Source organism: Babylonia areolata, chromosome 30, assembly GCF_041734735.1.
Source record: "Babylonia areolata isolate BAREFJ2019XMU chromosome 30, ASM4173473v1, whole genome shotgun sequence".
In the NCBI taxonomy this organism is placed as follows: domain Eukaryota; kingdom Metazoa; phylum Mollusca; class Gastropoda; order Neogastropoda; family Buccinidae; genus Babylonia; species Babylonia areolata.
The window spans coordinates 18,745,940-18,763,065 of NC_134905.1; the positions used below are offsets into that span (position 1 = coordinate 18,745,940).

The 17,126-nt window shown below is 47.3% G+C and overlaps 1 protein-coding gene across 1 annotated transcript in view; it reads left to right on the forward strand.

Annotated features, from left to right (window-relative positions):
* Positions 1-2,275: 2,275 nt before the first annotated feature.
* Positions 2,276-17,126, forward strand: part of LOC143275264 (monocarboxylate transporter 14-like) — an 18,551-nt gene continuing 3,700 nt past the window's right edge. The window contains exons 1-6 of the mRNA XM_076579241.1: positions 2,276-2,541; positions 9,373-9,562; positions 10,737-10,880; positions 12,716-13,108; positions 13,528-14,052; positions 15,834-16,103. Coding sequence (XP_076435356.1) covers positions 2,446-2,541; positions 9,373-9,562; positions 10,737-10,880; positions 12,716-13,108; positions 13,528-14,052; positions 15,834-16,103 — 1,618 coding nt within the window. The 5' untranslated portion in view covers positions 2,276-2,445. The remainder of the gene's footprint in view (positions 2,542-9,372; positions 9,563-10,736; positions 10,881-12,715; positions 13,109-13,527; positions 14,053-15,833; positions 16,104-17,126) is intronic.

A 17,126-nucleotide genomic window follows, 5' to 3' on the forward strand; every position in this document is an offset into this window, starting at 1 on the left:
GAACGGCGGCAGCTGTGTTATCGGAGCCATCAAACACTAATGGATTGAGCAAAATATTACATAATTATACCTACTCTATTTGAAGTTCCGTGCTTTGATGTGAGGTTCAATCCAAATTGAAGATATCATCATGTTCTCTTTCATTTTCACGCTTGAAGATAGCGATCATTATTTACTCTCTCTCTCTCTCTCTCTCTCTCTCTCTCTCTCTCTCTCTCTCTCTCTCTCTCCCTCTATCGCTCTCTCTCCCTCACACACACACAAACACACACACACGTACGCACGCACAAATGTGCACATGCATGCATGCACACACGCAGTTGTTTTTTTTTACAAGCGTTAGACTAATTCAGTGACAGGGCAACTGTTCCACTACTAATGAAAAGTACTGATTATGGCATTTATTGATTCATGTTTATATACAAGGCAAGCATAATTATTGTCTGTCTGTCTGTCTGACCGTCATTTCTCCGCGCGCGCGCGCGCGCGCGTGTGTGTGTTTATGAATATTTGGTGAATGTTTGTTTGTTAGGCTGTCTTATTCCGGTTTTGAGATATAGACAGTTGTCTATAATTACATTAAATTTTTTTCAATTTTGCTTTGTTGGGCTTATCCCGGTTTTCAGACACAGTCATTACATTCATCATATTTTTTGCTCATTTTTTGTCCATCAAGTTTTTGTTTGGCGAGTGTGAAGTGGGGCTCCTTTAGATGTGCCTGCGCCGGTGTAGTATCCCAGATTGTCCCCCACCTGGAAACGTCCCCGGGGGACAAATTGACCGCTGGAAATGTCCCCCAAGGAGACTTTCTCACCGTTCATAATGTCTCTGCGGACATCGTTAGCGGCTAAAATGTCCCCTTTCTTGGGTTTTAGCCTCGTTCTGAAATGTCCCCCTTGCGCTGAAAATGTCTTCCCCATGTATCCCGTAACGTCCCCTTTGCCAAAAAAAGTGTGTTTGTGTCTGTGTCTGTGTGTGTGTGTGTGTGTGTGTGTGTGTCTGTGTGTGTAGTCGTAAGTGTAGGAGGTGTGTGTTGGGCGGGGGGGGGGGGGGATGTCTGTGAGTCTGTTTATATATTTCTGTGTCCGTGTCTGTTTTCGTGTTTAAAGCCAGCATGTAAGCCGGTGTATGAGTGTATACATCCAGTTGTATGCCGTACAAGCATTGGGTTCATGCTTATGAGTATAACAAGTATTTTTACACGCGCGCTCATGTGTGTGTGTGTGTGTGTGTGTCTGTCTGTCAATCTCTGTGCGTGTCTGTGTCTGTGTCTCTGTGTGTGTGTGATTGTGTCTGTAATTGTTTTTGTCTGATGCGTACATGCGTGAGTGTGTGTGTGTGGGAGGAGGGCCGAGGAGTGTGTGAATGTGTGTCTGTATGCATATATGCGTGCACGTGTGAGTATATGTGAAAGATGCTTAAGTGATATAATTATATTTCCCGATGGGACGTTACGGGATATAAGGGGATGACATTTTCGAGGTAAGGGGGACATTTCAAAACGAGGCTAAAACGCAAAAAAGGGGACATTTTGGCTGCTGAAAATGTCCGCATGGGACATCATGAACGTTGAGAAAGTTCCCGGGGGACATTTCCAGCCGTCAAATTGTCCCCCGGGGATGTTGCCTGGGTGGGGGAACAGTCTGGGATGCTACACCGGGTTTCAATGTGCCGCAAAAATCATTATCATAGCTTTGCACAAATGACAATTCTATCAGCATTGGGGAACAGGTGTGGCCAGATGTTGCAATGTCATTATATATATGCCGCCATAAAACGCCGAATACTCAAGAATGTAACTTTTTTTCTGCCATGGAGATCGTAGAGTGAACTTTGTGGGAGGAATGTGGCAGAATAGTTTAGAGGCTGCTTATCTACCTGTACAGTGTCTGTGAGTGTCTGCGTTTGGTTACTGCCACTCTCGCCCTTTCTCCCCCTCCCACGTTTGATTAATAAAAACAAACTGAGTGTCTGGTCATTCGGATGAGACGATAAACCGAGGTCCCATTGCAGCACACACACTTCGCTTGGCGTCCTGCGGGGAAAAGACTAGGAACCAATAGCAACAAGTGTCAGTGTCTCCTGCCAAAATTATGTAGAAGAAATACAACTATCCGGAAATACGGTATGATCCAAAATACTTACAAGCTATAATTGGACAATGGAGCGGAGGGGTGGGGGGGGTGGGGGTGGGGGATCAGTTGCTAGACTGTTAACACATTTATCCAGTACATGTAAAACTCACCCTCTTCTTCTTTGTTTTACAGACATGGCGCCCTAAAGCAGGGGAGAGAACTGTAAAGAGGGGAGGGAACCTCTTTGTGTCACTCACACTCAACGGCTGCTACTCCTTCTTGTCGTCTCGAGTAGCTGTGAAGAGTCCCGAGCCACAAGTGACCGCTGCTTGGATCGGATTTACGTGTTGGGCAGCAATAGAATAGTATTATGGCGGACAAGAAGGGAGATCACTCGGAGAAGGAACGGCTCCGCGCCCCGGAAGAGGAGAGGACTGCCTCCCCTGACGACGAGGATGAAGACATGGTGGGTTCAGGTCGTGTGTGTGTGAGGGGGAGGAGGTGAGGTGGGGATCGGGGGTGGGGGGGGGGTGTTCTTGGGGTTCTTCCGCTCTGTCTCTCTGTCCATATGTCTGTCTGTCTCTCTCTCACTGTTTGTTTCTCTTTTTTCTTTTTTTTTTTCTTTCTATGTATGCCTGTCTCTTTCTCTCTGTGTAGTCTTATATAGTTCTCTGTTGGCGTGCTTGATCATCTGCGTCTTGTGTTTCGGGGGCTCCGTGTGTGTTTGTGTGTCTGTGTCTGTGTCGCTGTCTGTCTGTCTGTGTGATGCCTGTCTGCCCATTTGTCTGTCTGTCTGAATATCTGTCTTTGTTTTTCTGTCTGTTTCTGTCTTTATTCTATCGCTCTGTTTTCAGTCTACCTTCAGTGTGTCGCCAGCTGTATTTTGGGGTGTATTGTGGAGGTGCTTTGCCTCTGTCTGCCTGTGTTTGTCTATCGCTCAACCACAGATCATTTTGTTAAGTGAACAATGCAGGAAACATTTTTTTTTCTCATATGCCTTTGATACCGAGAAAACAACACCTTTTTTGGCTGTGTGGTATATCTCACATTTTTCATCGTTTATTTCATGATTCCCCCCCCCCCCCCCATTTTATAACACAAATCATAGTAACTTTTGGTCTTTCTCTTGGTGTATTGAAATGAGAACTGGCGTCTTTCACGGGACTCGGCAAGTCAGTGTCTTCAGTTCTGTGACTGACGCCGTGTGTTTTACGTGTATCTGAAAACGATGCACTAAGGGACACGTGTTTTATAATTCCCAGCTTCCTGTTTATGCCCCCCACCCCCACCCCCACCCCCACCCCCATGCCTCCTCCTGCCTTTCTTTTATTTTTTTTTATTTAAAAAAAAAATATTTTCTGTCCTCTTTTTATTTTTATTTTTTTCAAGGCAGATGTTGGATTCATTAGGCACTGCCAGCCAAATGTTGTTGGTTTTTTGTTGTTGTTGTTTTTTGTTGTTGTTGTTGTTGGGTTGTTGTTGTTTTTTTTTGGGGGGGGGGTTACGAAGTTTCAAAGAAGTCTATTTTCTGTGTTGCACTTCTGAAGTGGTGAAGTGTGTTTTCTTGGGAGGGAGGGAGGGAGGCAGGCAGGGCAGGAAAAGCAGATCCTCCCGAGGAGTTTAAATCACTGACTGGAAACGGGACGTCGTAAAGCTCGCGCCCCGTGTTGTGGAGAGATTGGGGGGGGGGGGGAGGTGAGGGTTAGGTGGTGTGGGGGTGGGGAGGGAGGAGGAGAGAGAACTGAGGGTGTTGGCATGCCCCTTCCCCAAAGGGCCACAGTTGCGTTTCTGTGTGGCAGTATTTCTCTCCCGATCATAAAATAAATGAATAAATAAATACATAAATGTATACATAAAAGAAAATCGAGGGGAGGGGGGGGAGAGGTATGTGGCGGGGGGAGGGGGGGAACGGGAGGTTGACGTGGGGGGGGGGATAGGGGTGGTAGTGGTGGTGGAGGAGAGGGCAAATGTGGAGGTGTAGGGTAGGGGTGGTGGGGGAGGGGGGGAGGTAGGGATATGTGTTCCGTGGATTTGCGCGCAACTGTGGCCAGAAATAGATAAATAAACAAACAACGGGGGGGGGGGGGGGGGGGGGGGGGGGGAGAAGAAGAAAAAGAAAGAAAGAATGTTTTCCCTTCCGATTCTCACTTCCTGTTCTTCAGCAGTTGTGTGTGTGTTTTAAGTGTGGCACTGAATTTTTTCTTGGCTTGGCAGGGGTACAGTAAACTAATAATAATAATAATGATAAGATAATGAAAAGAGGGCAACGATGCAATGTGTTTATAGTTCAGAATGTACGTCAGAAGGCTGTTGACCTCAATTTGCCGATTACTACGCAGCTTGGGGGTCAAGGTCGAGTGATTGGATGCTATGGTCTGTTTCGTGGTGTCATCTGCACATGGGAACTTTTCCGCTGACGAATTCGGTCAATGGAAAACGTCCACATATCTGGGTCACATCTTGGTTATGATCGGCATGTATCAGTTGAAGATAGCGGTTTTCGCGAAACATTCTTTGTTTCGGTTTTTTTTTTTTTTTTTTTTTTTCCCAAATCACGTCTGCATACAAAGAGAGTCTGTTGACCCTGTATTTGCCCCTGTGTGTGTGTGTGTGTGTGTGTGTGTGTGTGTTCGTTCGTTCTTTTGCTGAACGTCTATCCACATTTGTGATTTTAGACAAAATCATCTCCCCCACCCCACCCATGCCTTAAACCATCACTACTTTCCCTGTTCCTCTCTCCTCAATTTGCATTTTTTTTAAATAATAATAATAATAACAATAACAATAATAACAAGAGAGGCAAGGCCTTCAAGACTCACTTGTGATACACTTTTTAAAAAATCTAATCGTTAAAACGTGTTCTTTATTTGTTATTATAAAACTTGGCGTTTAAAAAAAAAGAAAAGAAAAAAAGTCCTAAGCAGATTCGAACCCCGCGGTTTCGGGTGAGAAGAAACTGCCTTATCCATTACACTATCGTGGCTCCTTAACTGACGTTCTAAAATTTAACATTTGAACATACTTTTTTTAAGGGCGATAAATCAATTGCGGTATTCGCAATGAGAACGCTGTTTAAATCATATTATTCTGGCGTATCTTGGGCATTCAAAAAATCTTTTAGGGCAATAAAAAAAATCTTTTTAATGGCTATTGTCGCAATCACACTGCAACATTTAGCCATTTTCACTAGATCTAGATAGATGTACAAGTTCAGTTACACCCGCCGGGAATGTAGTAGGACACGGTCGATTCAATTTCTCTTTTATGTTCATTCTAGTTTTATAGTTTTAAAGTTGATATGAAAATTTAGTATTTTGTTAAACTAATAACATGTAGAGCAAAGTACAAGTACTTCTAAACATCGTAAGAAGTGAAAAGGACTTCATTTTGAGAAAAGTCAAGATTGGAAATGTTTTCGTTTCATCGTGATCAGTTCAAGGGTATTAACTCGCATGGTTTACAATCTTTAACTGTGAATTCCGACTGATTCTGTGGATATTTTTATGGCAGTTTGGGGCATAATCCAGTAAGTGATGAGGCGTTCACAAATCTTTCTCTGAATAAATATTTAACGGTCTCCTTCAACTTTCCATCACATGTTATCGTGTATTGTCTATTGAATATAGGATTGAACGGGCAGGTCAACAACTTGAAACAAAATGGCGTCGTTCGCGTTCGCGAAGAACATGAGCACGCGCTTTGAATGTGTATAAATATGTGTACGCAATTGATTTTTGCTCACGACCTTCAGGGCTCAGCCAACAGATCTGTAAAGTCCACTCGTCGTATTGATTTTAGTATTTTCCGAAAAAGACCACTTGGGCGAATGAACATAGTGAAAGCCCTGTACACTGAGAGTAAAACACACAAGCTTTTTATGTGTTGAGTATAATTTCAAAATGTAATGTTTAAGATGAGAAAGATCAGTTTAAAGCAAATTAAGTCCCCTAGCATTAATTACAGAGTAATTTCCCTTTTTTACTATCTGCACCAAAACGTTTGCAAAATAAATAAAACTTCCATGCTTAGCGAAAGAAGTTCCTGTTTGAACAAAAAATGATAATAATGACTGCTCTTGTTGTTGTGTCAGAATATCAGATCAAAGTGCCAAGTTTAGAGAATACAAAAAATATAAATATAACAGTAAATGCAGTTTGCATATAATTAGGCTTTTTGTTGTTGTTGTTGTTTTTTGTGTGTGTGCCCATCCCAGAGGTGCAATATTGTTTTAAACAAGATGACTGGAAAGAACTGATTTTTTCCTATTTTTATGACTAATTTGTTGTCAACTGACAAAGTATTTGCAGAGAAAATGTCAATGTTAAAGTTTACCCCCCCCCCCACCCCCACCCACACACACACACACACAACCGAACACCGGGTTAAAACATAGACTCACTTTGTTTACACAAGTGAGTCAATAATAAAAGTACATAAACGATATAGAATAACTAACTAGTCAACCAATAGAATTACAACAGAGAGCCAATTGGGCTCCAAATTAAACTCTGAAGTATTTCAAACACATGTTGATTATAATATAAGACATTTCTAATGGAAGCAGATGGAACTGCAGATTTTGCAAATGACATAGATAAATATGATTTTAACTGTTCACATTTAATATGGATGATATGCACGGGGGTAATTCCATTATTGCCTTGTGTGTGTGTGTGTGTGTGTGTGTGTGTGTGTGTGAGAGAGAGAGTATGTGTGTGTGTGTGTGTGTGTGTGTGTGTGTGTGTGTGTGAGGTACACTTTGTCAAAGGCATTATTCTCATGTACTTACAAAGGGGAACAACTAAAAGGCTGTATGAGAAATACTGAATGAACTGATATTTCCCCACACTCCATTCCTAAAGACAAGAGCGTGTAGACCAAGACCATTCAATGCTTGACAATATATATATATATATATATATATATATATATATATATATATATATATATATATATATATATATATATATATGTGTGTGTGTGTGTGTGTGTGTGTGTGTGTGTGTGTGTGTGTGTATTCCTCACGAATTACCTCCATATTTACAAATTAATAACTTCCATATTTACAAGGACGGTATTCTATTTCGTTGATACCTTTTGTTTCTTTCTCTCTCTTTTTTTTTTTTTTTTTTTTCCGCATGGTGTTGACGACCCTGTGAAAGCTTTCCGAGGTCACATGTAAATAAAGGAGGTCACCACAGTGATTGACTCATGACTTGAGACGGAAAGAGCCACCACCGTGTGATACTGATAGTGATCATTTGCACCGGGCGGTAAAGTCTGAAATTTGTCCCACTTCACTCATTGAGCTTTGTCTACTGAACAATAGTGAAACACGTCATGATGCATGTATGATAAAAGACACGTGTGGTTGTTCTTTTTATATATTTATATATAACTACATATATTACGTGGAGTGATGGCCTAGAGGTAACGCTCGCGTAGGAAGCGAGAGAATCTGAGCGCACTGGTTCGAATCACGGCTCAGCCGCCCGTATTTTCTACACATCCACTGGACCTTGAGTTGTGGTCTGGACGCTAGTTATTCTTCGGATGTGACGATAAACGGAAGTCCCGTGCACTTAGCGCACGTAAAAACCCACGGCAACAAAAAGGCTGTTGTGCCGGTCGAACACGCTGAACAAATTAAGTTTAAAAGTTATGATCAGAACAGTTCCCGTGTGGAGCATGCACTTAGCACACGTAAAAGAACCCACGGCAACAAAAGCCTTGTCCCTGGCAACATTCTGTAGAAAAATCCACTTCGATAGGAAAACAAATAAAGTGCATGCAGGAAAAATACAACAACAACAACAACAAAAAAAGGGTGGCGCTCTCAGTGTAGCAACGCGCTCTCCCGAGTGGAGAGCAGCCCGAATTTCACACAGAGAAATCTGTTGTGACAAAAATTAGTAATACAATACAATACAATATTATAAATTTGTGCATGAATGGACACCAGAATACGTATTTTCAGTGTATGACTAAGCTTCATATCACATGGAATCAATGTGTGAATGAATGGGGGTTTTATTTTGTTTGTTTGTTTGTGTTTTTTTTTGCCTGCATTATTTTGATGTGGAATTATTTAATATTCAGAGCAATATATTATTGTAACTTTTCAATGGACAAACAACATTCGTATTTGTCAGCCTTTGAAAAAAAATTTAACAGGGAGACAAATGCACTTTTAGCCAAAACTGCAAAATGTCAGCACACAATGTGGTTTCCTATCTGTGCCGAAAATATTATTATTATTATTATTAAATATTATTAGTAGTATTACTAGTATTTTATGTATTTATCCCTTTTTTTTCCCAAGGCCTGATTAAGCGCGTTGGGTTACGCTGCTGGTCAGGCATCTGCTTGGCAGATGTTGTGTAGCGTATATGGATGTGACCGAACGCAGTGACGCCTCCTTGAGCTACTGATACTGATACTGATACTAGCCGAAAGAGGGGTCGTGAAAACTGAACCACTGAAGGACTGGTGTTGGGGTGACGACACCCAGTTTGTGTCAGCTGTTTTAGTCTGTTTATCTGTGTATTGTTCATTCCTTTGATTGTTGTTTTAGGTCCGTGATGATGAACTTTTATATGTATGGACAACACAAGAAGATAACATGTATAGAATGAGAGAGTTTGTGCATGGGTGTTGAATCCGTACATTTTAGAGAGAGAAAGGACAACACACACACACACACACACACACACACAGACACACAGACACACACACACACACACACACACACACACACACACACACACACACACACACACACACGCACGCACGCACACACGCACGCACGCACACACACAAAACCCAACTCAACATGGCATGGGAGTAATGCCACAGAAACGGTGCAGACGATCGGGCAGAATCCCCTCCTCCACCCCCCTAACCCCCATCCGCCTCCCCCCCACACACACCCCCCTCTCTCTCTCTCTCTCTCTCTCTCTCTCTCTCTCTCTCTCTCTCTCTCTTCTCTCTCTGTGTCTCTCCTCTCTCTCTGTCTACCCCCCCTCTCTCTCTCCCCTCTCTCTTCCCCCTTCTCTCTCTCCCCTCTCTCTCTGTCTCTCTCTTACCCCTTCTCTCTCTCACTCTCTCCTCTCTCTCTGTCTCTCTGACTCCCCCCCCCCCATCTCTCTCTGCCTCTCTATAAGTATATATCTATCTGTCTATGTATCTATCTGTGTATCTATCAATTTTACACAGAGAGAGAGACACATATATCTATGTGTGTGTGTGTGTTTCTCTGTGTGTGTGTGTGTGTGTGTGTGTGTGTGTGTGTGTGCAGGAGGTGTTGGTGCCAGACGGGGGGTGGGGGTGGATGGTGTGCGCGGCATCCTTCATGGTGAACTTCATGATTGACGGAACCTTCTTCTCCTTCGGCGTCCTGCTGCTGGAGCTGCTCGACGACCTGCAGGAGTCCAAGTCCCTCACGTCCTGGGTGGGCTCCGCCAACCTAGGATTCAGCATGCTCATGGGTGGGTTGATGGTTGGGTGGGTGGGTGGATGTTTGGGTGGGTGGGTGGATGTTTAGGTGGATTGGTGGGTGGGTGTCATCTCCTGGGTGGGGTCTTCCAACCTGGGATTCAGCATGCCCATGGGTTGGTGGGTGGGTGGATGGTTTGGTGGGATGGTGGATGTTTGGGTGGGAGGGTAGATTGGTGGGTAGGTGTCACCTTCTGGGTGAGGTCTGTCAGCTTGAGCTTCAGCATGGCCATGGGTTAGTGCGCTGAGTAGTTGGGTGGATGGATTGAGAGAAGGCGAATGGAAAGACGGACGGATGTGTGTCTGGTGGGCTGGCCGTCTACCTGTCTGTCTTTATTTGCCTCTGTGTGTATGTGTGTGTGTGTGTGTGTGTGTGTGTGTGTGTGTGTGTGTGTGTGTGTGTGTTAGATTCTTCTTTATTTCTTCTACAGACACACACAGACCAATCCATACACACACACACACACACACACACACATGCACGCACGCACGCACGCACGCACGCACACACGCACGCACACACACACACACGCACGCATGCACGCACGCACTCACACACACATGCACGCACGCACGCACACACGCACACACACACACACACACACACACACAGATACAAACACCACTTCACCACCACCACCACCACTTTCCAATAGCAACACAGTGCTCTAATTTATGATTTAGAAAACAAAACAAAACAAAACAAAACAAAAAACTGTATCCCGTGCAGGGCCCCTTGGTCAGCCTGTACTTCCAATGTCACCACAGTGGTATAATGATTCACCTGTATCCCGTACTAGGCCCATAGGTCAGCCTGTACTTCCAATGTCACCACAGTGCTATAATGATTACACGTGTATCCCGTGCAAGGCCCCTCGGTCAGCCTGTACTTCCAATGTCACCACCGTGCTATAATGATTTCACGTGTATCCCGTGCAGGGCCCCTTGGTCAGCCTGCACTTCCAATGTCACCCCAGTACTGTAATTATTCAGAATAAAACGTGTATCCCGTGCAGGGCCTCTTGGTCAGCCTGCACTTCCACTGACGCCACTGTGCTGTAATGATTTCATGTGTATCCCGTGCAAGGCCCCTTGGTCAGCCTGTACGTACTTCCAGTGTCACCCCAGTGCTGTAATTATTCAGAATAAAACGTGTATCCCGTGCAGGGCCCCTGGTCAGCCTGCTGTTGAAGCGCTATTCCATCCGCCAGGTGGTCATGGCCGGTACAGTGCTCTCCGCGGTCGGCTTCATCGCCTCTGTCTTCGCTCCCAACGTCTACGTCCTCATCCTGATGTACGGCGTGGTGGGGGGTAAGGTCTTCAGCTCAACGTCTGTTCACTAGAAGTGTTATTTGTCTTTGTATTTGTATAAAGCAACACTCGGCTTATATCACAGATTGACATAAGTTTACATTTGGGCCAACAGCAAAGTGAGAGCTGTATTATCAATGGTTTCTCCAGTCAATGGGAAACCATTTACAGCTTAGTTTTTTGTGAAGGACTATGACTCTCAAACTAGGAGGCAAAATTGCACTGGCTCTTAGTGCTGCAGCCTTGTGGGCCAGTTGGCCTTTGGGAACCATCCCAATGCCGACTGTCCTAAAACCCTCTTGGCCGAGAGAGTGGGGATGTACTTGGGCAAGACACTCTCCACTATAATCAAATTCTAGCCCAGATAGTCGGGACAGCAGTTGCCTCCTCTGCCGTTCTGATGGTCATAGTCAGACACGACTATCATATATATGTATAAAGCGCATTGGGTTACGCTGCTGGTCAGGCATCTGCTTAGCAGATGTGGTGTAACGTATATGGAGTTGTCCGAACGCAGTGACGCCTCCTTGAGCTACTGAAACTGAAACTGTATTTCTGTTTCTCTTTTTTTTTTTTTTTCTTTTTTTTTGTCACAACAGATTTCTCTGTGTCAAAAATTCGGGCTGCTCTCCCCAAGGAGAGTGCGTCGCTACACAGAGAGCGCCACCCTTTATTTTTTTGTATTTTTTCCTGCGTGCAGTTTTATTTGTTTTTCCCTATGGAAGTGGATTTTTCTACAGAATTTTGCCAGGAACAACCCTTGTGTTGCCGTGGGTTCTTTTACGTGCGCTAAGTGCATGCTGAACAGGGGACCTCGGTTTATCGTCTCATCCGTCCGAACTACTGGCGTCCAGACCACCACTCAAGGTCTAGTGGAGGGGAGAAAATATATTGGCGACTGTACCGTGATTCGAACCAGTGCGCTCAGATTCTCTCGCTTCCTAGGGGGACGCGTTACCTCTGGGCCATCACTCCACACTCAGACGGAAAGAAGAGAGGTAGTGGGTGAAAGAGAGGGAATGCTTGTGAATATTAAATTAATGTAGGAGAGCGTTAATGTGTGTGTGTTGTTGTTGTTTTTTTGTTTTTTTTAAGGAAATGAAAATAAATCTATTATAAGAAATAAAAGGTTTTAAGAAATGGAGGTGTGTAATGACTGAGGTGGGAGGTCAGTCTTACGTCATGCAGAATGTGTGTGTTCAGTTTCATTTGATGTCTATCTACATTAAGTGATATTAAACATGAAAAAAGGGGGTGGGGGTGGGGGGGAGATAAAAGGGAGGGGAAGGGAAAGGGATGAAAACAATACTATTCACAACATTAACTTAACAACAATCTGACTAAGAGAATAACTTTCCAACTTTCCAAAGAAATGGACAAAAAATAATTATAGCAACAATCCAATTAGACTTATTTTTACAAAGATTTGAAAAAAAAAAATCAGACAGTGATAAGTCAAGATTTCTTGACACCGCTCCCCCCCCCCTCCCTCGCGACCCCCTCCCCCCGCCCCCTTAGAAAAAAAATGTGTGTGTGTTTGTGACTGTGTGCGTACGTGTGTGTGTGTCTGTGTGTGTGTGTGTGTGTGTGTGTGTGTGTGTGTGAGTGTGTGTGTGTAATGTGTGTGTGTGTGTAATGTGTGTGTGAGTGTGTGTGGTGAGTGTGTGTGTGTGTAATGTGTGTGTGTGTGTAATGTGTGTGTGAGTGTGTGTGTGTGTGTGTGTGTAATGTGTCTGTGTGTGTAATGTGTGTGTGTGTGTGTGCGTGCGTGCGTGCGTATGTGTGTGTGTAATGTGTGTGTGTGTGTGTGTGTGTGTGTGTGTGTGTGAGTACAGGCACAGGGTTCAGCATGATCTTCCTGCCGGCCATCATCGTGGTGGGCCTGTACTTCAACAAGAAGAGAGCCATCGCCACGGGCATCGCCACCAGCGGCTCGGGCCTCGGGACCTTCGCCTACGCCTACCTGACGGACCAGCTCCTGAGGGTCTTCACCTGGCGTCAGACGGTGCTGGTCCTCACCGGGATCCACCTCAACTGCCTGGCCTGCGGGCTGATCTACAGACCGCTGCTCCAGGCCAGCAGGAGGTGGAGGGAAAGGAGGGGGTCCTTGCAGCCCGGAAGTCACTCACTGTCCTCCTCTTCCTCCGGCTGTGAGGACAGGGAAGGGAAGTGCTCTTCGGGAAGCGAATCCTCCTCCACCTTCTGCGAGTTCGAGGACGGTGAGGATGGTGAGGCCGCTGCCATGTGCAGGAAGGAGCCCAGGAAGAGAGGGAAGAAGGAGGAGGAGGAGGAGAAGAGGAGGAAGAGGGCTGGAGGAGGAGGAGGAGGAGGGGAGGAGGGGACGTGGGTGAAGGGGGGGTGACGGGGGTTGAGGAGAAGAGGTTGCATCATTCCGCCACCGTCCTGGCCGGGCCCGGCAAAAACAAGACCTCCTCCTCCTCCTCCTCCTCCTCCACCTCCACCACCTCCGCCTCCTTCCTCCCGTTCTGCCTGCAGCCCCCTCGCCAGCTGGGCAACAGTCGGCACCGCCATCACCGCCGTCACCACCACCACCAGGACCACCACCACCACCACCACAACCGTCAGGACGCGGGTCAGTCCCGTACAGGAGCACACCGGCGTAGTTCCGCTGACGGCGTCTACCCAGCCCTCCCCACGGCCCTCCCCCCTGCCCTGATGTCCGGGGACCGCCTGTTCCAGAGCGTGGACAACTTCTACGGGCAGGTCAAACCCCCGCTGTCCTCCCACAACGACAAGCTGCTCTACTTCAGCGAGACGCAGCTGGCACCGGAGTACCCTCCCTACGAAGAGCTCAAACCCACGACGGAGCGGAACCTCATCGCCCAGGGACTCCTCCGCCCCATCTTGCGGAAGGATATCTACTACGGCGGAAGCGTCAAGCACCTGACCGAGTTCCAGCAGTGCGGCGGCAGCATGACGTCATTCCTGGCCCACATGACGACACAGCCGGCCAGTGACGACGACGAAAGCAGCGAAAGAGGCGGCGGCGGGGGCGGCGTCGGCGGCAGCAGGAGGAGCGGGGGACGGCGGGAGGGCGGGGAGGGGGGAGGGGGCAGGAAGTGCGCGCGGCTCATGCGCGGCGTGTGTGACGTGGACCTGTTCCGCAACAAGGCCTTCCTGTGCCTACTGGTCACCTTCACCACTTGGACAGGTTGGTGCCCGCAGCTGTAGCTGTAGTAGTAGTAGTAGTAGTAGTAGTAGTAATAGCAGCAGCAGCAGTAGAAATAGTTGCAGTAGCAGTAGCAGCAACAGCAGCAGCAGTAGTACTTGTAGTAGTAGTAGTAGCAGCAACCGCAGCAGTGGTTGTAGTAGTGGAAGAAGTAGAAGTAGCAGCAGCAGTAGTAGTAGTAGTAGCAGCAACAACAACAGCAGCAGCAGCAGTAGTTGTTACAACAGCAGCAACAGCAGTAGCAGTAGCAGCAACAGCAACAACAGTAGTAGTAGCAACAGCAGCAGTAATAGCAGTAGCAGCAACAGCAGCAGTAGTTGGATAACTGCCTCATTCAGACGTCTACGACCGTGCGCAACCTGGGTGTCATACTTGATCAGACACTGTCGTTTCACCATCATGTTTCCTTTGTATCTGGTGCGTGCTACTTGGAGCTCCGCCGCATTGGTTCTGTTCGTCATCTTATTTCTGAAGAGGCCACCAAAACTCTTGTTTCTGCTTTTGTTCTCTCAAGACTGGATTTTTGTAATTCTCTCCATGCTGGCTGTCCTCAGAATCTTCTTGTTCGACTTCAAAAGGTGCAGAACAATGCTGTTCGTTTAGTGATGAGACGCTCTAAATCTACCCATATCACTCCCTTGCTTTGTTCACTTCATTGGCTCCCTGTCGAGAAACGAATTGAATATAAACTGTTTCTGCTGTGCTTTAACTCACTCAGTACGGCCAGTCCTCTCTTCTCCTCTACACAGGCCCCTCGGATGTCCAGTGGGTGTCTGAATGACCCAACCTTTAGCTTCCGTCGTCAGAATTGTGGTATTCTTTGTCAACATTCACGTCTTCAGTATAAGAGCCTTCCGCTTGCAATATTTTGATGATGGTAATTGGGGTGAAACGCTGCTAACGTCGTCTCTTTCGCCGTTCGTATGGAGAGAGTTAAATCCCTGAACGGTCTCGCTCCTTCCTATCTTACCGATCTTCTACATCTGGACACTCCCCATCGCGGCAATTGCGCTCCTCATCTGACACTCACCTTCTCCCGTATCTCGCGCTTTAATACCAAGACCGCGGGGCCCACGCTCATTCTCTTTCCAGGCCCCGCCCTTGTGGAATAAGCTCCCTCTTTCCCTCCGCAGTTCGGTTTCTCTGCCAATCCCCCAAATCTTCTCTCAGAATTACTCTTTTCACATCCTGTTCGGCATCTCTATTTCATTCCTGTCCAGTTTGTGTGCCCCTTCTTCGTGTGAGTCTGTTCTGCGCGCGATAAGAGAATGGCAAAATCGTGGTGGAAGTGGTGACTGTCCCTTGATGCCTGTGCTGTTTCGTCCCAGTATACTTTTCCGATATCTATTCTTGTTTTTTTGTAAGCGCTTAGGGCTTTATAAGATTAAGCGACATAAATACCCATTATTATTGTTTTTATTATTGTTAGTGGTAGTGGTATCATTAGACGGTTTTTTTTTTCTTATGTCTGAAATTAGACGAAGCAGTTGTGTGTTTGGTGTGGGTGTGGATGTGTTTACATGTGTGTGTGTGTGTGTGTGTGTGTGATGTGTGTGTGTGTGTGTGTGTCCATATATGTTTGTGTCCACGTGTGTGTATGTGTATGTGGGTGCCAATATGCCTGTGTGCACATGCCCGTAAAACGTCACTCATTTCCCTCTTCTTCTTTCTTCTTCCCCCAACTCCCCACCCCACCCCCATCCCCATCCCCATCCCCATCCCCGCCACGCCCCCCCCACCCCCACCCCCCCACCCCCAAACAGTGCAGTCAGTGGTGATGACCTACCTGCCCAACCTGGCGGTCTCCAAGGGCATCCCACGGGACCAGGCGGCCTCGCTCATCTCCATCGTGGGCATCACCAACACGGTGGGCAGGATCCTGGCCGGCCTCTTCACAGACCTCGTCCGCGTGCGCAGCATCTGGCTTTACGTCACGTCGCTCTTCCTCGCGGCGGCCGTCAACTACGTCATGCCCTGGTGTGACAGCTTCGCCCTCCTGGCCGTGGCCGCTGCCGTGTTCGGGTTGTGTATGGGTGAGTGGTTGGTGTTGGGGGGGGGGTTTCTGGGGGGGGGAGGAGGGGGAGGGTTTTATGGGTGAGTGGTTGGTGTAGGGGGTTTCGGGCGGTGAGGGGGGCGGAGGCGGGCGGGGGGCAGGGCTGGTTCTATGGGTGAGTTGTTGGTGTAGAGGGTGTGTTGGGGGTTTGGGGGAGGGTTTTATGGGTGAGTGGTTGGTGTAGGGGTGTGTGAAGGGGAGGGTTTTATGGGTGAGTGGTTGGTGTAGGGGGATGTGAAGGGGAGGGTTTTATGGGTGAGTGGTTGGTGTAGGGGGGTGAGGCTGGAGGGTTTTGTGGGTGAGTGGTTGGTGTAGAGGGGTGAGGTTGAGGGTTTTGTGGGTGAGTGATTGGTGTAGGGGGTGTGAAGGGGAGGGTTTTATGGGTGAGTGGTTGGTGTAGGGGGGTGAGGGGGGGGGTTTCTGGGTGAATGGTTAGTGTAGGGGGGTGAGGGGGAGGGTTTTGTGGGCGAATGGTTGGTGTAGGGGGGTCAGGGGGAGGATTTTGGGGGTGAATGGTTGGTGAAGGGGGGGTGAGGGTGAGGGTTTTATGGGTGAGTGGTTGGTGTAGGGGGGTTGGGGGGAGGGGATTATGGGTGAGTGGTTGGTGTAGGGGGTGAGGGGGAGGGTTTTATGGGTGAGTGGTTGGTGTAGGGGGGTGAGGGGGAGGGTTTTATGGGTGAGTGGTTGGTGTAGGGGGGTGAGGGGGGAGGGTTTTATGGGTGAGTGGTTGTTGTAGGGGGGTGAGGGGGAAGGGTTTTTATGGGTGAGTGGTTGGTGTAGGGGGGTGAGGGGGGGGGGGGGTTATGGGTGAATGGTTGGTGTTGGGGGGGGGGGGGGTTATGGGTGTGGTGGAGTTGGGGGTGAGGGGGAGGGTTTTATGGGTGAGTGGTTGGTGTAGGAGGTGAGGGGGAGGGTTTTGTGGGTGAATGGTTGGTGTAGGGGGTGTGAAGGGGAGGGTTTTATGGGTGAGTGGTTGGTGTAGGGGGGTGAGGGGGAGGGTTTT